This window comes from Gracilinanus agilis, chromosome 2 (assembly GCF_016433145.1).
Source record: "Gracilinanus agilis isolate LMUSP501 chromosome 2, AgileGrace, whole genome shotgun sequence".
NCBI classification, from domain to species: domain Eukaryota; kingdom Metazoa; phylum Chordata; class Mammalia; order Didelphimorphia; family Didelphidae; genus Gracilinanus; species Gracilinanus agilis.
Window position 1 is genome coordinate 239,922,548 of NC_058131.1, and position 22,284 is coordinate 239,944,831.

The 22,284-nt window shown below is 36.3% G+C and overlaps 1 protein-coding gene across 1 annotated transcript; it reads right to left on the reverse strand.

Annotated features, from left to right (window-relative positions):
* Positions 1-3,376: 3,376 nt before the first annotated feature.
* Positions 3,377-15,363, reverse strand: YWHAB (tyrosine 3-monooxygenase/tryptophan 5-monooxygenase activation protein beta). The gene is made up of 5 exons (XM_044661077.1): positions 15,064-15,363; positions 11,811-11,934; positions 7,888-8,051; positions 6,185-6,280; positions 3,377-5,346 (listed from the first exon to the last, which is right to left on the reverse strand). Exons 1-5 carry the CDS (start codon positions 15,361-15,363, stop codon positions 5,290-5,292), a joined length of 741 nt encoding a protein of 246 aa, XP_044517012.1. The 3' UTR covers positions 3,377-5,289.
* Positions 15,364-22,284: the final 6,921 nt, after the last annotated feature.

Sequence of the window (22,284 nt, forward strand, 5' to 3'; positions counted from 1 at the left end):
GCCTTGAGGCAGGGCCATTCTTTTTCATATTTATATTTCTAGGGCTTAATTTAGCATGTAGTTGGTGCCTAATATTGCCCATTTAAAACAAGAAATTACTTCACTTTTAGTGACTATAGGATTTTGAGCTGGAAGAAATCTTCCAGACCACTGTATCCAACCCCCTTTTCTGAGTGTGAAAACAGGATTAGGGGCAATGTGAAGTTGCAAAAAGGTCATAGGACCTGGATTTGAATCTTGACTCTGCTAGGTACTGAATGACCTTCTTGGGCAAACACCTCTCTTCTATAGGCCTTAGTTTCTTCCTTTGTAAAATGAGGGAGTGGGAGGGAATAGATGACTTTTAATGTTTCAGCTTTTAATCCTATTATTTTCGGACTTGTTGCAGCAGCTATTAAGCAGCTGAGTCTGAAACTAGGTTTTCCAATTCCAAATACTCTTTCCCATACAGAAGCTCTCAAATGGAGGGGCAAACTATGGCAAAGAAAAAGCTTCTGTGAGAGTACAGCTCTGAGATCTTAAGTTTTTATAGACCACCTATCATCAGAATTTTTTTTTGCCTACATTCATAATTGAAGGTAATGCTCAATTTTTTTCCATCCAAGTTCATGGACCCCCTATATTTTTTTTTTTAAGCCATACCTTCTTAATATCAATTCTAAGACAGAAAAACAACAATGGCCAGGGCCACAGAGGTAGGAAGTGTCTTGGGTCAGATTTGAACACAAGGTCTTTTATATTCCAGGGCTGGCATTCTATTCACTGTGCTACCTACATGTCGGACCCCTTATAATCTTAAGAACCTTAGTTGCAGGAAGGAGGTTTCAACTAGATTTTTGGCAGAGGAGTCTTCCTTCGACAAAAAGGCAGACTGGCTTTTTTGGAAGGAAAAGATGATTCTTTCCCCAATTCAGGGTGGTACCATTTGCTTAAATGAAGACATTTGTTCCCACCTCTACGGTTCTTTTAAGGTTTACAAGGCACATTCCTCAGTACAAACCTGCTCTGTTCAAGGCATTACAAGTATTTTACAGATGAGAAAATTCAAGGTCAGCGATTTGGTTGCACAGCTAAATAAGTATGGAGGATTCCAATTCAGGTCTTCTGACTCCAGGCCCAGCAGCTGTCTTTCAATTCCATCAGGGTTTTATTTTTCTGAAGGTAATACCTTTAGGATGGTGCAAATCTGCTAGGAAGAAGAGGAATTCCTTTGGGAAAGGCCTTGCAGCTTTTACTGTAACCTATGTAGGTATTGTGTAGCAGATTAATCCACACAGCAAGGGACAAATGCCCTGGTTTGGCTTGAACTCCATTAAATTACCTTTTTTTTTTTGGTGGGAAGGGCCAAGATTAAAGCTAGGTTAACAAAGACTCTTGAATACAATGCAGAAAGTCAGCTAGAAACCCTCCAATAATTAATAGGTTTCCCTACTGTTTGGAAGGCCAAGAATAAAAAGAGAAGATAGGTTTTGTTCTAATGCAGGGGTCGGCCACCTTTTTGGCCGTGAGAGCCATAAACACCACATTTTTTAAAATGTAATTTCGTGAGAGCCGTACAGTGCTCACAGTGCACGCTCCTACTGTAACAGCGCCTGAAAAAAAATTGACTTTATGGCTCCTGCAGAAAGAGCCATACATTGCCGACCCCTGTTCTAATGAGAAGTTCCTTCCTGTTTGCCACAGTAATGCAACTCTCAGATCACTTTATCCAACCCATTCTCAACTTGAGAATTCACTATTTTGTTTTGTTTTTTAAACCCTTACCTTCGGTCTTTAGAATCAATACTAAGTATTGGTTCCAAGGCAGAAGAGTAGTAAGGGGTAGGCAATAGGGGTTAAGTGACTTGCCCGGGGTCACAAAGCTAGGAAGTGAACCCAGGAACTCCAATATCCAGGCCTGGCTCTGTTTAACCTACCTCACAAGGCTCCTGGAAGGAACAAATCATGGACATCATTTTATAAATCTTAGAAGCACTACATAAATGCCAGCTACTCTTACCTCTGAAGGTGCTTCAAGCCTCCAAATGAACTTCTCCAAGGCATCCCATTCCACTGTGGGATAGCTGTAATTATTAGGAAAAAGCCTTCACTTGTATCATACCTACTATAACACGCTACCCCACCCATCGTCCAGTTCAGAGCTCTACCTTCTGGAGCTTTTCAGAACAAATCTAATGCCTCTTCCATAAGACAACTTTTCAAATACTTGACTCTTTATGAAATCCCTTTGAAATCTTCTCTTCTCAGGGCTAATTACCCTGAGTTTCAAGTGATCTTGGGTCTCCTCTTGCAGTGCATTTTCATTCAGTTGGTCAAGGTGATATCTCTGATATCTCTTCTGAGGTCCCGGCATGTCATTACTATTGCACGTAGTTAGGAGGGAACTTTTCATTAGAACAGAACCAATCTTCACTTGTAATTTCCCTTCCCACACATTAGTCAGGCTCCTTTCAGCACATTCTAGTCTGTCAACATTCTCTCTAAAATGTGACTCCCTGAACTGCATACAAGAGTCCAGATAGGATCTGTCCAAAGCAATGAGGCAGAAAAACTATCCCTCCCACTCATTCTGGACAACTTGTCCCTTATTAATGCAAATTCAGTTCACTGCTAGTTCTGTGGTTACATCATACTGCTTATTTCGTTTCTGTCTGCTGGAATACCTCACTTTTCTTTAGTACTGTCCAGTTTTATGTTTTCCTAATGACAATGAAGTAGGTATTATCCCCATGTGAGACATAAGGAAAACTGAATTGAAGAAGGGAAGTGGGCCAGACTAGATGACTTCTGAAGGCTTTCTAGCCTTGAGGTTTTTTGTATGCCCCTGGCCATTGGGCTAGTAATTGGCAAATTACTGATGTTTCTTTCTATTTCTAGAGGTGACTTACAATTTTTAGTGTTTTTCAGTTACAGGAAGATTTGATAGATTATTTCACATCTATAAAGTTGTACCTGTCACCATTTTACAGATGAGAAAACTGGGTTTCACAAAGGCAAAGTGTATCTCATCAAAGGTCAGTTAGCAACTGGGGGGAGGGGGGGAAGCATTTAAACCTCTTTTTAATATGTAAAATGAGAGGGTCTGACAAGATGACTTCTAAGGTGCCCTCCCAGCTCAAAATGAATCACTGAACATAACCACCTAGACCAGCCTATACCCATACCCATACCTAACCACTCCCAGGAGTTCAAGGCTATATAAATCATGTCCATACAAAATGATGCTCATTATGGATAAAATGAAAAAGTTACCCTCAGTAGAAGAAAACAGGTTCTATGAAACCAAAGGCTGGGTATTCAAAATAACCAGTTAGTTCCAGCAGAAGTACAGATCTCCAGCAGGAAGAAAAAAAAAACAAAACAATCACAGGCCTGATTTAACTGATAAAATTTTTTTATTTCACTTTTGAATTCTTTTACACTCTTCCTGATTATTCCATGTAAGGTGAAACTAGAACTGTTTAAAAGACAGACACAAATCTAGTACATCAATAACCAGGGATTTTGTTTTTGCTATACTATTTTCACAACCACATGTGTGCTACGCAATATACCCATCACAAAAGCAAACGTTAGGCAGAATACTGGTCAGTAAAAACAAAGCAAAAAAAGAGCTACCAGATATACAGACAGGCTCGGTTCCACATTCACTACTGCGTTGATCAAGCGCCAAGGACTAACTGCACAATGGTTCAGCTGGGGGTGGGGGGTATTTTTTGTAAGTTTTTCTTTTTCCTTTTTTTTTCTTTTTTTTAAAATCAGTGCGTGATTTTTACTTGTTTCAGCAGACAATGGACAAACGGATGATATCGACAGCTCAGTGGAATGTTAAGGTGGTGAGACGGTGCTGTGAGACGATAGGCCTGGATGCTTGGAGTCCTTTCCTGTGCATGGTTCATGCAACTTCCTGTAAATTAGAGGGTCTCATTTGGGCACGCCTTGATTAGGTACTAACAAGTGAGTTGGGGCTGCATTCCAGGAGAAAATAATGGGAACTATTACAAACTAATTTAAGCCAGATCTTCGGTTTGACTTAAGAGCAATATATGCTCAAAGAACTGAAGGAAGACTGAATGCAGCTTTGGCCTGTCCATGAATCCTGGAAAACTCCCCTACCCCTTCCTCCCCACCCACCCCATTCCCCTGCCCATATATTCACAAAGAGTGAAGCAAAAATATACAGAAAGACAGAATTCACAAAGAAAAGAGGTAAGAGGAGTCTGAAGGAAATAAATCTAGGAAAGAAAAAAAATTACATTAATAGGCAGAGAGGACTGTGGAAAGAATGGCTGGAGACTGCATTTTGAGTTCTAAATTGGGAATACCCTAATGGTTTGGTTGGTTGTTTTTTCTTAATTTTCCTAAAGAAAGGCAATCTTGTAAATACATTATTCTTAAAAGTAATATCCAACAAACAGATAAGGCCATTCATAAAATAGGCATCTTTTCTTGCTTCAGCTCATTTGTTACAATGAAAGGATGATTCCACTATTTAAGCATAAGTTGCAAATTGGCAACTTATTGCCTTGGGAAAGGGTTTTGTCACATACTCAATAGCTGCTGAGAGGTCCTTCCAACTCAGAAATTCTGTGATTCTAGGTTATATGTGCTTTGGACCATATTCATCTTTAAAATCAAAGTGACTGTCACAAAGGAATTTGGAGATCAGGGGTCCATCTTCCTCAGAGAAGAAGGAAACTGTCAAAGTGACCCTCACCAGTTGTGGACTATAATTAATAGTTCAAAGTGATGTAGAGTCTGAAGCCCTGAACAACAGGTGGAATCACTTTCAGTTGTCAATGAGCTGGAATTATCAGATGGGTGTTTCATTCCTCATCCCAGCATCACAATATAATCTCTATAACTTTCTGTACAACTTTACAACAGGATTGTACTTTGACTATTTGGATATCAGATTAAACTTTGAAAAAAGTTACACATAATTCAGGTCTACTTTTTTTTTTCCTACCAGTAAGAGTTCTGCTAAGTTACAAAACCCCATAATCACAGTGTTCAGTTAAAAAAAAAAAAAAAAAAGAGAAAGAGAGAAAAAGAGAAACACTCAGTAATCCTAACTGTCAATGTTAATCAGAATCAAACTCCAAAATGCCATCGTTATTTGTTTTACCAATCTCAGTTTTTGATACAAACACCAGCTGTTCACCCTACGGACTGTTTTTGCTATGCTGAGGTTGTGAAAAGTTGACGTACGATTCTTTGTCGCACAAAGGGATATATGTGTAGGGTACAGAGTGATATTGAACAGACTTTAGTGAAGCATGCTAGCCATTAGTTCTCTCCTTCGCCAGCATCCCCTTCGTCACCCTGGTTTTCCGATGTCCATAACTGTAAGAAGAAAAAAGAAAGCTATTTGCACTCACTTATACAATTAGCCTAACCTGCTCCAGACTACTTTTCCTAATTAATCTTATCTTCTGCTACTCTCGACCCTCATACTCTATTCAAATTATAGTCTCTAGAATATGCCTTCATTCTTTCCCACTCCCACATCTTTTTGCTCATTCTTTTCCCCCTACTCAGAATGTCCTTATCCACCAATTTAATTGATCTTAATCATTCTTCAAACCCAAAGGTCACTTCCTTCATGAAGTTTTCCCTGACACCCTTCTCCCTCCCCCACCAAGATGGAAATAATTTTTCTTATTTGACCTCATAGCATACTTTATACTTTACTCATGCAATGGCTATACTCTTAATTTGTATTAAGTCTATACATTTTCCCCATCTTCTAGACTCCAAATTCCTTGAAAGCAAAGAGAATATCTTATTTATCTTTTATTTAATAAAAAATATATTTATTATCTTTATTTATAATAGAATATGGTATTTTACAAATATCTGACAAACAAACCACCTAAAATAATGCTATTCAATTGTAGGTGAATGGAAAGGTAAAGGCTTTAGTAGGAAATGTATAGAGCTAGAAAATTTTACAAGGGGATCTGGAAGATAAATGAAAATCTACACAGCCATTTGTTATATGGCATTACACAAAATGACAACAGGTCTTTCTAACATAATGCAAATAATCTGTTCAGGATTCCAGCCTCTAGAAAAAGTAGTGATAAAGAAACTCCCAGGAAGTGGCATGAAACAGTTAATTGGGCATAAAATGGTCTGAAGCACAATACAGATGAGGTAACCATAGAGCAGCAATACTTACAGTGAGATTGTCCCTGAGTAACTGCATGATCAGAGTACTATCTTTGTAAGATTCTTCATTCAGTGTATCCAGTTCAGCTATCGCTTCATCAAAGGCCTAAAACAAACTACAAGGATTTAGCATAGAATTCCTTGGCACTCTTTCTCTTAAGTTCACTAAATTCATTTTCTTTCTTAGCCAAAACAGTAAAGAAAATAATCCTCCATTTGTACTTTTAGATTGTGGGTACACAGCTGATGATTCTGCTTACTAATTATATGAGCAGATGTTGCCCATTGCACATTTGCAATCATTACTCCTTTAAAGATAAAAGATATCTCTAAACTACAAAGTTCTTAGACAAGAACATTCCAAGAACTAACTTCTTTCTTGCAGGTCGGCAAGGACCACTGCTAACATCATGTTTTCTGCCTGGTCTATTAAATTCCTAAGTTGTAAAAATGTTTTCAATTTATTTTATGATCTAATGCTCAAAGCCATATAGTGAGAAGGAACAGTGGTTATCAGTACTACTCCTAAATGAAATTCACAACTGTGCTACAAACCATTTTCCAAGATTCATTGTAATTCCAAGTCACATTTAGAAAAGGTCTAAGTGTATTTTCAGAAGACTATCTCATCTGCATGGAAAGAGCAATCAAATTATTTAAAAATGAATACAGAAAAATGGGAAAGGGCCTGGCCTGTTTGTACAAAAATATTTATAGCTGTGCTTTTTGTGGTGGCAAAGAATTGGTAACTAAAGGGATGTCCCTCAATTGGTGAATGGCTGAACAAAATGTGGTATATGATGGTGATGGAATACTATTATGCTATACGGAATGATGAACAGGATGCTTTCAGAAAGAACTGGAAAAACCTACATGAATAAGCAGAACCAGGAGAACATTATACACAGTTAACTGAAACACTGTGGGATGATCAAATATGATAACTTTGCTACTAACAGCAATACAATGATCAAGAACAATTCTGAGGGACTTATGACAAAGAATGCTATCTACTGCTAGAGAAAAGAACTGTTGGATTAGGAATGCAGTGAAAATATACGATTTATCACTTGTTTATTTGGGCATATGATTTGGGGTTTTGGTTTTATAAGATTATTCTCTTACAAAAATGAATAATATGGAAACAGGTTTTGAGTGATAATACATGTACAACCCAGTTGAATTGCTTATCAACTCCAGGAGGGAGTAGGAAAGAGGGGAGGGAAACAGCATACATTATGTAACTTTGGAAAATTTATGTGTAAATTTGTTATTGGAGTAAAATAAAGATAAAATTTAATAAAAAATAAAAACAAAAATACTGGAGGCAACAAAGTAGAACACAAAAACTAGCTTAGATTTGCTTAATTTGACTTCAGTTCTTGGTATGATGAAGATTATGCCTTTGACTGAGCCCTAGTTCAACAACCAAGAAAGCAACAGTCAAGTTGCTCCACTTCGGTTTCTACTCCAAAAATTCAAACTAACTCTAGAAGACACTGAGATAAGAAAATAAACAGAAAGAGGACTCAGTGGCATGTCAACACTTAGTCCTTAGGTTGTGTGCATATCCTTCCAGAAGGAGTGATTTTCATGGAAGACTGTGTCAATGAAATAGTTCAAATAAGCTTCAGGTAGAAAAAAATAAAGTTATAAAACAATCCTTCCTGCTACCCAGGTACTTACTGGGAGACAAGAAAAGGGTCCACTCACCGTTTTTGCCAGACTGCAAGCTTTCTCAGGTGAATTTAGTATCTCATAGTAAAAGACAGAGAAATTGAGAGCCAGTCCAAGTCGAATTGGGTGTGTAGGCTGCATTTCTTTCTTACTAATTTCAAATGCTTCCTGGTAAGCTTGTTGAGAGTTTGATACCGTAGCTAGAAAAGATTAAAAAAAAAATTAAGTTGCATTCATTCACAGATTAAAAGCATAAATTAAGCTCTCATGTGGTCTGATAATACCGTCAAAACTATTTTAGTCAGGTCAGTGATAAGTTTTTCCCCCAAATGTGGCTGTCCATTGACATCTACCACAGCCTCTTACTGGGAGAACAAGTTATACTAGGAAGCCTAGCTCCCCCAGTTATACAACTCTTTCTTTCTCTCTCTTTTAAAAAACCTTACCTTCTATCTTAGAATTGATTCTAAGTATCAATTCCAAAGCAGAAGAGCAGTAAGGGCTAGAAAATTTGGGTTAAGTGGCTTACCACTTAAAACTAGGAAATGTCTGATGCCATATTTGAACCCTCCTATCTCTAGGCCTGGTTCTCCTATTCACTAGTACCTACAAATCTCTTTCAAAAAGGACAGCTGAGTGGTGGGCCCACAATTAGCTAAATACATTCATTAGATATACTTTATGCCATTTTTGAAATGCCCAGAGAGAAAAGTTCACTGGCTTCCAATAATAGCACAAAGCAACCAGAATGATCCACACAATGCTTTATTCCCTAAAAACAAATCTTCAGCCAACACAAGACTATCAATTTGGGAAATCCTTGTATTTTGTTTTTTGTGGGAAATATGAATTAGCTTTTAGCTCAAGAGATTAAAATTTGATTACAAATACAGTTAGCCTTAAACCTACTGAAATGAGTTTAACAAAAAATGAGGTGTTTTGCATCTTTGGGATACTGTAGCTTCTGGTTTCTAGCGGCCAACAACAAATGATCACTTACTAGATTTCTTTGGTGTGTCCAGAACAGTGGCAGAGTTCTTATACTACCATTTCTGTTGCTGCATGTTTAATAATGATGGTGTTCTATGTAGCTAAGTACCTGGACTCATTCTGGACATAAGCATTTCAGTTCCTTAGGGAGCTTTTTCAGCCATTGGGGGGGCTATGGGGTGAGGGTCAAACAATCACTTCTATCTTCCTTTCTGAGTATTTCTGGATAAGAGATTCAAGAAAACTTAAATTGTAGTTGTTTTTGCTTTGATGTAATGATGTAAAATGGAATCAATTTTCCAAGGTCAAAGATGAATAAAGTTTTTGCTTTATGCATCTTCCTAACAAACTAGTTAACAGATATTTGTGTTTTTAAGACTATGTCATGTTTGCAGAACATAATTTTTGTGTTTTATGTAAGCCAAGTATTTAAATCTTACAGTTCATTTCACATACACAAAACATGTAGAAGCTATAAAAAGTAGGCCCAATTTAATATTAATAATATCTAGTGGGGGTAGCTGGATAGCTCAGTGGATTGAGAGTCAGGCCTAGAGACGGGAGGTTCTAGGTTCAAATCCGGCCTCAGACACTTCCCAGCTGTGTGACTCTGGGCAAGTCACTTGACCCCCATTGCCTACCCTTATCACTCTTCTGTCTAGGAGCCAAGACACAGTATTGACTCCAAGACGGAAGGTAAAGGTTTAAAAAAAATAGTAACTAGTATTTATATATCACTTTTAAGGCTTGCAAATCACTTTACAGGTAGTCATTTGAGCCCCACCACAACACTATGAGGTGTTATTACTCCCATTTTACAAATGAGGAAGTTGAGACTGAGAGAGGTTAAGTCTCTTGCCCAGGTTTAAATAGTTAATAAATGTCTGCAATAAGATTCAAATTCAGGTCTTCCTGGCTTCAAGTTCAACATTATCCACTGTGACTTCTAGAAGCCTCTGGCAAGTTACATCCTTGCCAAGGATACAATCACAGAATACAATCCCTATGATGTGTCTCAATTTCATTCTTGATAACTTCTTATTAGAAATTGAATATTTATGTTAAATATTAAACTTAAAGAGTTTTAACTGACTCTGAGGATAGCTTCTAGCTTTTAAAAAGTTTTGTGCATTGTACTTAAATAATTTGAGTGTTTGACAGAAAAAAAGAATTAACTTTAGTTAGCTAGCATGGAATCTGATCTAGTGAATGAAGTCACAGTATCACTACCCATTAAAAAACAAAGTGGCCCAATATCTTAGCCATTATTGATCATTTCAAAGCTATCAAAAATAATGAAAATACACTTCTAAAAAGAGATGCATCCAAATAGTCAAGGCCAAGATTTTTTGAAGGTAATGTTACTAAATTAGATTTTAAATGCTAAAATCATGGTATATGAATAATGGAATACTATTTTGCTGTAAGAAATTATGTAAGGAACATAATTTTTTTTTTCCAGGGACACCTGAGAAAATATTTATGAAATGAAAGAGTGAAATGAGGAGAATCACACAATAAAAGCACTTTAAAGACAAACAACTTTGAAAGATTTAAGAATGCTGATCAATGTCCAACCACAATTCTAAAGGGCCAGAGGACTAATGGTAAGGTGTGCTCAAAACCTCCAGACAGAGAAGTGATGGAAACGGTGTAGAGCAAGACATCTTTTTTGGACATGGCCAAAGCAAGAATTTGCTTTGCCTGATTATGCACATTATAAGATTGTTATGTTTTTTTTTCTCCCAACTTGGAGAGAAAATTAGATTTTTATTCACTGAAAAGAATAAAATTTAATTTTAAAAGATTCTTAAATTTCTATTTCATCAATAAGATATACTTATTGTCATTTCTGAAAAGTCAATCAGTAGACTAGCTTAAGTTTCTTAGTAGAAAACTTCAGTATTTTGAGTATCTATTGATAGCCAATTCAGGGCCATTTGAAATTCTGACCACTACAAAGTGTTAGTATCATAATTGTAGTTCACTTTTTTATAGTGTTCTAGTTCCTAAAGCACTTAGATTAGTTAATAAACAAATATTATTAAGCATCTATAATATGTGCCAGATGAGTTTAACATTAGAATACAAAGATAAAACTAAAACTATTTCTGCCCTCAAAGGAGCTTTCCTTCTAATTTTTCTCAGGGAGATACAGTAGATAAAAGCGTCAGGCTAGGACTCAGGAGGACCTGGGTTCAAATTTGACTTCAGATCTAGCTGTGTGACCTTGGGCAATTCCTTTGACTTAAGAGTTATTTAGACAGAATGTAAGGGTCTATATAAATAAATAACACTGAGACTTGAACGGTGCATGTATTTCTAACCCCATTTTACAGTTAGGAAACTGAGACTTACAAAAGTTTTTTACTTCCCCGAGGTCAAATGCCTGGTAAAATAACTAAGTTCAGGTATCTCCTGGATCCAAGTCCAATATTTTCCCATTAAACCACATCATATGTATGTATGTATACATGTGTATGCTTATATTAAAATATTCTATTTTTACGCTGGGTAAATTTTTCTCTGTATTGCTCTTCTTTTCCATATACAAAGAGCCATACCATATAAAAAAGTTTTAAGTTTTTCTAAAGAGGAAGAGAAAATAAATTAGCAAAATCAGTACATTAAAAAAATTAGGGGGCAGCTGGGTAGCTCAGTGGATTGAGAGCCAGGCCTAGAGACAGGAGGTCCTAGGTTCAGACCTCAGACACTTCCCAGCTGTGTGACCCTGGGCAAGTCACTTGACCCCCCACTGCCTCGCTCTTAGCACTCTTCTGCCTTGGAGCCAATACACAGTATTGACTCAAAGATGGAAGCTAAGGGTTTAAAAAAAATTAACAATATATTCCATATTCTACACCTCAAACTTTCTCCTAAAAGCCAATATAATTCAAGTTACGTCCCAAGAATCTAATAAAGCCAAAGTAGCTCCAATTTTGGTTAAATTTCCTTAAAACATTACTTACTTTGTTTATTATCTCCAGATGCCACCTCAGAGAGATATCTGAAATAATCACCTTTCATCTTTAAGTAGAAGACCTTACTTTCTGGTTGTGTAGCATTAAGAATAAGATACTTGTCCAAAAGCTCCTGAAAAGAGAAATGAATTCAAGATTAAGATTTTGAAGTCTTATTGAGGTTATTTTAATAATCTGTATTTTTAAAAAGCAACAAATTACTTCTCCTAATCACCTTTGGTGATTTATTTTATTTAAAAACCTTTACTTTCTGTCTTAGAATCTATTCTAAGACAGAAAGGCAAGGGGCTAAGCAAAGGGAGTAAAGTGATTTTCCCAGCTCAAAGAATCTGAAGCCATGTTTGAACCCAAGTCCTCCCGATTCCTGGCCTGGTGCTTTATCCACTGTGGCATCTAGCTATCTAGACTTACTTTAAATATACACTTTTTGAACCAAACATAGACTAGAACACTACTTATTAAGACTACCACAGAAGGGACTGATTTATGCACCAAGCAAAGGATTTATTGGCCTAAAAAAAGATCTCTAAAGTCTCTCCCAATTTTGAGATTCTATGAATCTTTTTTATCTGAAGTCAAATATGGTAGGATTCTTGCCATTAAAGATTTACAAATTTCTTTCAAATTTTCCTTAGTCATGTGAGGACTTCTCAAGGAATTCAAGCTTTATGGAGAATGATATTTCTGGTGCAGCTAGGTGGCTCAGTGGCTAGAAAGTCAGACCTAGAGACAGGAGGTCCTGGGTTCAAATCTGACCTCAGACACATCCTAGCTATGTGACCCTGGACAAGTAACTTAACCCCCACTGCCTAGCCCAATAAACTGTATTGATTCTAAGATAGAAGGTTAAGAGTTAAAAAAAAGTTTGCTAGGGCAGCTAGGTAGCACAGTAGAGTGATAGGCCTGGAGTCAGGAGTACCTGGATTCAAATTTGTCCTTGGATATTAAAATACTGTGTGACCTTGGGCAAGGCACTTAATCTCAGTTGCTACCTCTTACCATTCTTCTACATTGGAACCAATATTAGTATCAATTCAAAGACAAATGAGAAGGGCTTTAAAAAAACTTAAAAAAAAAAAAAAGGAAGAAGAATTTACTTTCCTAGAATAGAAATGCTAAATTACTAAAGAACAGAGCTGGGAATAGGAATAGGTTAAGGCAGGCAAGGCTTCCTACAGTCCAAGTACAAAATGCCAAAGAACTGCAATCTTTGCAACCCAAAGGCAATTAGTTTATGACAAGACAAGTGGCCTGTGTGATTGCCAAATGCTGGTAGCAAGGAAAGTCCACAATTTCTGAGTCTCACCCAGGCAATCCAAATACTTGATTCTGGCTGTTCAGAATGAGTTTCTTCATTTGAAAGGAAAAAAAAAAAAGGGAAACTGCAAAAGTTTACAGTAATTTTTATGCCTCATACTAAAGATACATAACATATATAAAATATCATGAAGGTCAAGGAAAAAGAATATTCCATTTGGGATAAGTTTTGTACAGTTTCTCAAAAAGAAGAGCTGTATCTTGGAGTACAATAAACAGGAGCAATTCTCTGAGGCCCTGTACTGCTTGCTGGTAACTGGACAGGACCAGCAAGAGAGATGATCTACTCTTTTCCCCCTTCAGAGCTGCTTATAATACTCATTTGAACGAAATTTCACTTGCCCTTGACCAATCCTTTATCAAACAACTATTAGGTGTAAGGATCTAGAATACAGACAAAACCAAAACAATTCTGCCCCCGAGGAACTTAAACAGCTAAGTAAATATAAAGTAACTTGAAAATGGAGATGATTATGTGAAAGGCTTTATGTAGGAGGTGGCACCTGAGCTCATCCTGAATTTTAAGAGGTAGTGCTCAGAAAAGATCACATTCCAGGCTTGGAGGACAGTCTGTACAAATAAAAGCATTAAGATGGAAGACAGAATGCTGAGTTCAGCCAGCAGCTAATAAGTCAATTTGGCTGGAACATAAAGCATGCGAAAAGTAACGATAAATCTGGAAAAGTAGGTGGAAGCCAAATTATACAGGAATTTGAATGCCAAACTGAAGTATTTGTTGTTTTATCCTAGAGGTCATAGGGAGCCACTAAAAATTTTTGAAGAATGACATGGTCAAACTTATGTTTTAGGGATATTAATTTAGCAGCTGTGTGGAAGGATGGTCCAGGAGAAAGACTATTAGAAGAATGACCAATTAGGAGGCTATTGCAATACACCAGGTAGGAGGTGATAAAACTCTCAACTCTCAAGTTGATACATGTTATGGATACCAATCTGACAAGACACAAGATTTGCTAACTGACTGAATATTTAGTGGGAAAAGTTATTTATTTTGGACCCTTTGAATTTGAGATACTGAACTATAATATAAGCACCATGAGGACAGAGAAAATGTCTTATTCATCTTTCCATCTGCTTCAGGGAATAGCACAGTACTCTTTACACAGTAGGTACCTAACAAAATATTGAATAGATGGCTCAACTATCTATACCAAGACAGGAGAAACAGAAAACCCCATGAGTAGAAAGTTCCTCATTCCTTTTTATTTTGCTTCAAAATGAATTTTTTGCACTTTGATTTCTCACTCCAAGCTTTAGTTATTACCAGTAAGCAAACTACCTGTTATTTTTTCCCCCTCTTTCATCTCCTGTCTATTTGTTTTAAATCTTCACTGGGGAGGAAGAAAGTAACAGAAGACTTGCTTTTTTTGATGGGTAAGCTTAAGGTAAGAAGGAAAAAGAGATCCTAAAGTATAAAATCAAACATATTTTATAAAGCATACATGGAGTAGGGTGGGGTGGTTTTGGGGAAGATAAGTCAGGTTCTAAACAACAGACTTAAGAATCAGAAGACTTGGGTTCAAGTGCTATTTATGATATATACTAGCTATATGATTGTGGCCAAGTCATTAATTAATTCTTTAAAAAAAAAACTCTTTACTTTTTGCCAATATCAATTCTAAGACAGAATAGTACCAAGGGCCAGGTAACTGGTGATTTGCCCAGGGTCATACACAATTAGGAAGCCAGATTTGAACCTAGGTCCTCTTCTGACTTCAGGCCTGGCACTCTATCCACTTTGCTATCTACATGTCCCCCCACCTTAATTAATCCTTAAGAACCCAGTTTCCTTCTTTGTAAAATGGGGACCATAAATCCTATACCATCTACTCTAGCTTTGTTGTGATAATACACTCTACAGACTTTTAATCTCTCTCTAGATATTAACCAATATTATTATTACCAGAACATCATTGCAGATATCCTGTAATTCCGCTTCTATTTTCTCCCGATACTCTCTGCCCATCTGCTGCTTCTTTTCACTTCTCTCTGTCTTCTGCTCAATGCTGGAGATCACTCGCCAGGAAGAACGTCGGGCACCCACCACATTCTTGTAGGCTACTGAGAGGAGGTTCCTCTCTTCATTGGACAGTTCATGCCCTTGTTCAGTGACTGCCTTCATAGCAGCAGCCATGTCATCATAACGTTCAGCCTGCTCGGCGAGTTTTGCTTTCTGCACAAGCTCACTTTTATCCATGGTCATTCCCTAAAGCAAAAACACAAAAGAATGTTAAATGACAGACACCGCAGCAAATGAACTTAAACACCTTTCAGCTAATAGATCTTATTGAATGTTGGACCTAGAAAGGATTTTGAGTCATAGAAGACAGACTATTAGAGCTGGAAACCTCAGATACAGAATTTTAACCCTCGATAGAAACTTGGGCTAAAACCTTGGAGTTCAAAGGAACTTTAGAGATTTTAGTTGAACCTTTCACATTTTATAAAGGAGAGCAATGAAATGACATGGCCCAAGGTCACACACAAAGACAGTGACAAACCCGGATCAGAACCAAGGTTCTGAATGCTGTCCTATCAACTGTTAAGTATTTCTTTTTAAAAAAATTTTAATGTATTGATTTATTGATTTAGAATATTTGTTTTACGCTAGAGAAAAAAACTTTTATTTTTTTTTTACATGATTCACATTTTTACTTTCCCCCTCACTGCCCCCCGCCATGGCCAACACACATTTCCACTGGTTTTAACTGTTAAGTATTTCTAAAAGGCTTTCATATATACCTTTTCAGGTATTGACAAACACAAGACAAAAGCAAGAAATGTCCAAATGTGCATTTCTTTAGAAACTGATCAAATAGCATGAGATCTATTTAGTACTATCCATAACTTTTTGTTCCTTGATAACTTTAGAGAGAAGATTGATTTTGACATCATCATTTACCAGGCAAGTCACTAATCCAATATGAGTTTCAGTTCCTCAGATATAAAATAGGTATAAGCCCTACCTTTTTCTATAGCTGAGGACTGCTCCATGCTAAAGTGAGATGATGGATAGTAAAGTTAGACAACAGGAAAATTCTACATAAATAAAAAGAATGAATAACTAGGTACTGAATACAAGAATATCTTAATGAACACTGAAATTTTTGTCAATGGTGATTTAACTGATTTTATCGTTTATCTTTTTATACACAAGCCAACAAACACATCTTAAATTATTTGATTTGTCCTAGGTTCAACTCTCCATCAAAATAATTACCATTTAAACAGAGCATCTGTACTTTTCAGTCTTTATTTAGCCAAATGATTGTTTATTCACAAGTAATTTCCATTCTGTCCACTATAGCTTTAAATCTAAATATATTCATCCGATTATTTAGAAACTGCAGTAATGTTATCACAGTATAGAAATGGGCTTTGACAGTTAAATGCACATATAACTTCTAAAACAGTATTGGGATATTATAGCATTTTAAAACAAAGCTTTCATCATTCAAACATCCTAACTGAAAACTCTAGAAATACCTAGCAAAAATAATTTAACAATAGTGAAGTCACCTAAATTTTAGAATGAAGGAACCAGAGAAGTGACTTGTCCAATGTCAAGTCAAGTTAATGTTTAGGACTAGACCACTGGTCTCCCAATACCCAAACGGAGAAAATTTTAGGATTACATGGATCTTTTATCTAATCTTAAATATCAGGAAAGAAATTCTATAAATAAGATCTCTATCATAAAAAATGCTTAGCTACTAAATCTGTCTATAGTTTTAGCTTATTCTTTATAATCTCAATTCAGGCGTATATCAGGTGTATATCAATCTTGACCCAAACTGATTAGTGTGTTCCATTTGTATCTACTTACTATCTATAAAAATAGCAACGCATATATATCAAGTATTTTACAATCAATTACCATGCACTTATTAGGCACCTACTAATGCCAAGCACTGGGCATACAAAGACAAAAATTAAATAGTCCCTACCCTCAGGAAGTTTATATTCTATTGGTTTATCAAATACTTACTCCACAATCATCCCATGAGGTCAGTTACCTAAACATTCAAGACTAATCTTGTGCTGATAGGGAAAGTGACAATCATGGCTTAAATGATTTAAAAAATAAGTGAAGCTGAAGCCCTAAGGTCTTCTGACCCCACATCTTGTGGTCCTTCCACTACACAAAACTGCCTCTTGCCAATTTTATATAAAATATATCATTTCTACATCAACTGTAGAATGTGAGTTCTTTGAGAACATTCTAGCATAGTACTTAGCACATAGTTTTTTAATATACTGTATTTTATATCATGACATTTTTATATATCTAAGATATAGGATTTAGTAAATACCTGCTGACTATGATGTTTATACCTAAGCAAATTCCAGTAACTGTAGGTTTACTTAATTTGATAAATTTCTTAATTTTATCACTTTGGCTTTAAAAGACTTGGAGTTAGAAAAGACTCTAGTTTGAATTCTGCATTGAATAACTATTAGCTATGTGACTATGGAAAAATCATAACTTCTCTGAGCCTGATTCCTCATCTGTAAAATGGGGCTAATCTCTTAAGAGATGGTTCAAGAACCAAATGACAACATATAAAGCACTCCAAAAGACTTAGAATGATATGTGTGTCAGCTTTTTTAAAATCCTTATTTCCTACTCTAGCACAAAGTACTCTGTACTATTTTTCTGTGCTACTATTAATGGAACCAAAGAATGTTTATTTCTAGCATGGAGGCCACTCAGTTAAAGGATATTGTCAGTCTGGATCTCAAACCAAATAGGTGGAAATGTATCAGGATTTTGTTTTTGTGTTTGTTTTTTTAAACCTCTCTTACTCCACTTTGGTCTCCCTCCCACAATGAAGACCATATCAATATCAGTCAGAGGGTTAAAACTGAGTAAAATGTCAAATAAATTTGGATCTCACACAATGTCAAAGCTTTTAGAAAGATCTTTGAAATCATCCAATCCAGTGGTCTGTGTGGTCCACATACCCTGAAGGTTTCTGAATTCTTTCAAGAGGTCAGCAAGGTCAGTTACTTTCATAATAATGTTGAGATGTTCTGGTTTCTAAATTGGTAAATACTGACAGCTACAACTCACATAAAGAGAAGCTCTGTAGGGTCCTCAATAATTTTTTTTTAAAACCCTTAACTTCTGTGTATTGGCTCCTAGGTGGAAGAGTGCTAAAGGTGGGCAATGGGGGTCAAGTGACTTGCCCAGGGTCACACAGCTGGGAAGTGTCTGAGGCCGGATTTGAACCTAGAACCTCCCGTCTCTAGGCCTGACCCTCAATCCACTGAGCTACCCAGCTGCCCCCTCAATAATTTTTAAGAGGATCAAAGGACCAAAAAGTTTAAGAGCTCCTGATTTAGTCTAATCTAACCCCTCATTTTAGTTTTACTTTTAAAAAAATAACCACAATTGCCAACCTCTGCCCTTTGAACCACCTGTCCTTCATATAAAGAAAAGCATTTAAGTAAAACTAACAAATACAGATGTATCCAGTTATTTCACATTTTATATCCCAAAAGTCCCCTTCTTCAATAGACCAAAAACAAAGATGCAGGTGAGACTGATTACTACAATTAATCAAGTCAATAGCCTTTTAGTGTTATTTTCATTTACATTACTGTTGTCACTGTGCATTCTGTTTTAGTTCTCCTTCATTTTGTAATGATTTATATCAACTTTCCTATGTTTTGCTGCATTCCTCACATTTGTCCCTGGGGTGATAAGTTCCCTTTATATTCAATGCCTCTAATGGATGGGAACTCATTTTAAATCCAGGATTCTTTTTTCTACCACTACAATTCTATTATAAATATTTTGGTAGAAGGGGCATTTAAAAAAATCTACTTGAGATGTACTCCTAGCAGCATAACCCCTCGTTTTTCAGAGGGGTTTTTATAAATGATGAAGCTAGAACTCTTGCAGGTAATATAATTTGCCCAGTCATACACACACAGCCAGGACTAAACTCCAGGTCTCTTGAACAGAAGTTTAGTGCTATCCCTTCTCCCTGCACCCAAAAACAAAAATATCAGAAGGAGTCAAGGGGTAGATCCTCAAGTCTCCCCTTATATAGATAGACTTAACTCTCAGGCTACAAGAGAAATATTTAATTCTCCCCTAATCGCAAACAGTCAGAGAAGGTTAGCAACTTCAAAAATCACATCCTGACTGGCAAAAACTTACCGACATTTTCTGCCAATTGGTATTCTACAAGTCTAGCACAGGGATAAGTACCTTGGGTTCAGGGATACCTCAATCCATACACTCCCCAATTTCATTGCTCTTTCTACAATACCATCCTGCCTCAAGCCTAAAACTTCTGCTGACTTCAATGTTTTCCATCATTTAGTCTCAATACAGCCATTCAATTCATTATCTACTCTCCAACCCATTTTCTTCTAATTAGATGGCTTCCTCATTGTCCCAGAAAGGTCTTAATGACTTCTATTCCTTTGCTTATATTCTCACATATTTCCATCCCCATTTCAATTCAATGAATATTTACAGTTCATGACATGGAAGGAATTTTATCCTAAAACCAAGCTTAAGTCCCAGCCCCTACAAAGCACTTTCTCCGACATTTTTTCCATAGTCCCCCATATCACTGCCCAATCAATCCTGAACACACAATAGGCACTAGGTTTATTAAATTATCTTATTTCAGATCATACAGACCATCAGTAATGTACAAAGAGAATGCAGGTTAACTAGCTGATGTTCTACCATACTGCTGCCCAAGACAAAAGAAATCATTTGGATATTGAGAAAAGCAGTAGTTTACCTTAATCTGATAAGAGGCCTTAATCTATGACACCACCATTTTGACATAATAATCCTCTTCATAATGGATACACATATTAATGACTATCTGTAACTAAGTCCTATTTCTCTGTTTTAAAAAAAAATGAACTTTCAGGAGATGGTTCATACTTGTTAATTCTTGGGGTTTTGACGCAAAGATGTTAATAAAAAAAAAAAGCACCAACAGGGGAACCCTAATTTGCTTGCTAGAAAATTTTGAAAGGCTCAAGCCTAGTCAACAGGATTGATAATAGTATACTGTCACGATACCAAAGCAGACAAATATACTCATTACAGGCAGCAGGAGACTAACTCTATAGTGAGTCGAAGTCATTTTCCATGTGTGTGACAAACATAAGGAAATACTTACATGTCCATGTTTAAGAGTAGGATTTGTGGTTAATGCACATCCACCTGATGGGCATCAATTTGTTCTGCGCCATTAGATTTTTAAAGTCAAAAAGGCTGGGAAGCATTTTTCTGCTACAAGAAACTCTTCTATGGAAATATTACATAAAACAGAAAGCTCTGGTTCTAGTGATGTTCATCAACATATAAAGATTTCCTGGAAATATAGCCTAGTTCAAAAGATGGGAGTAAATGTGTCTATAAGTTAAATTTCTCCCTTTCCCAAACCTTTACCAGTGACATTTTCCTGATGAGATATAGAATTCTGAACAGTATAAATTCATAATGTTCAATCCATTTTTCAAATGGCTACCATACTTTTATAGCTAATACATAAGGATTCAGGGGAGAGTGAAAGGCCAAAGCCTTTTCTATCTCTGCCCAAATAATTGTGTCACTGGTTCATCCAACTGAACCCCCGATATTCTCTTAGTCTGTGGTCCTTTGTGGTTCAGTCAGTTATGTATAATATGTGTATATAAAATGTAATTGATATATAATAATTTAGCAACTTTTATTTGTACAGTACTTTATAATAAGAGAACAAAAAGAAGTGAGGAATGTTAGGTTAAAGGACCAAGAAGAAACAGAAAGGAAAAATTGTGAAGGGTCTAAAATCTCTGATGGCCAAGAGGTTAATCTGATGAAAGGAAATAATAATAAATCTTGAGTTAAAATAACATTTTTATTATGAGTATTCTAAAGCAAAGCAGAGCTGAAGTTCAGGACATTGAGAGGAAAAAAAAAAAAAGATGCTGTGCTACTGTAAAGGGTACAAGAAAGTCACATAGACCAGGTGGTTTGTGGGTGTTAGCCAGAAAAAGTTGAAGAGTTTCTAGATCTACTGTGTACTGCTGGGAGAAAACCACTCATTGAAAACACCCACTCTTAAAATGTCCATGTTCCTTTCTATACACAAAATTAAGAAGCTTATAATGTTTGTTACTCCATTCAAATTTTTGAAATATTATTAAAAACAATAGTCATAAAATAAAAAAATTCCTAGTACTGTGGGTTTCTCTAATCACCATGCACAATGGACACTGAGCATCTAGGAAGTTCTCAGCAGGAAAGAGGCTGTCTTCTAACTCTTGCCAATGTTCTACTGGGAACTGAATTATCATGACTAAATTATGTGATCAACCAGAAAAGTTTAACTTAAAAAATAAATAAAAGATGGGGCTAATTGATTTGCTCATGGTCAAATGAGTCACTGGCTCACGATGATGATAATAAAATCCATGTCTTTTGGCAGTAAATGTTCTATCCATTAAGACAACAAGCTGTTTTTAAAAACACCATCTGCTAATAAACTGGAAAATAATTCCATAGTCATATATTTAAATATATTAGCTTTATAATTAGGTATAAAACATTTTGGGCCCAAAAAACATCTTACAGACTGTTACAAATGGTTTGACCCAAAGTAATATATTTTTTGCCCAACATCAGGGTATAAAAGGCCAATAATAACTCAATAAATACAATATTAGGACCTTCTACATGCAAGGCACTAGGGACACAAACAAGAGCAAAACAGTCCCTGATCTAAAAGAATTTGCAGTCTACTAGGCATACATGAAAGGGTACAAGGAAAACTGAAGAGAGAATACTAACTTGGGAGAAGATTAAGGAAGGTTTTATGGGGGTAGTACCTGAAATCTTTGAAAGGAGCTAAGAATTCTAAGAGAGAGCAGTGAGGAAGAAAAGCATTCCAGGAATAGGAGATAACCTATGCAAACAAATGGGAGATAGAATGCTGAATTCTAGAAACAGTTGGTAAAGCAAGTTTAGCTGGAATGCACAAGGGGGAAAATCTGGAAAGGTAGATTGAAGTCAGAATGTGGGAAGTGTTAAATGTTATGCTGAAGAGTTTATTTTATCTTAAGAAATAGGGAGCCAAGAAAGATTTGTGAGCAAGAGAATGCA

Coding starts and splice junctions, on each gene's coding strand:
- YWHAB (XM_044661077.1), bottom strand. CDS start 15,363: ATGACCATGGATAAAAGTGAGCTTGTGCAGAAAGCAAAACTCGCCGAG. Junction 8,052..11,810: donor ATCTGGAGATAATAAACAAA/GTAAGTAATGTT, acceptor AATCTTTTCTAG/CTACGGTATCAAACTCTCAA. Junction 5,347..6,184: donor TACTCAGGGACAATCTCACT/GTAAGTATTGCT, acceptor TTCTTCTTACAG/TTATGGACATCGGAAAACCA.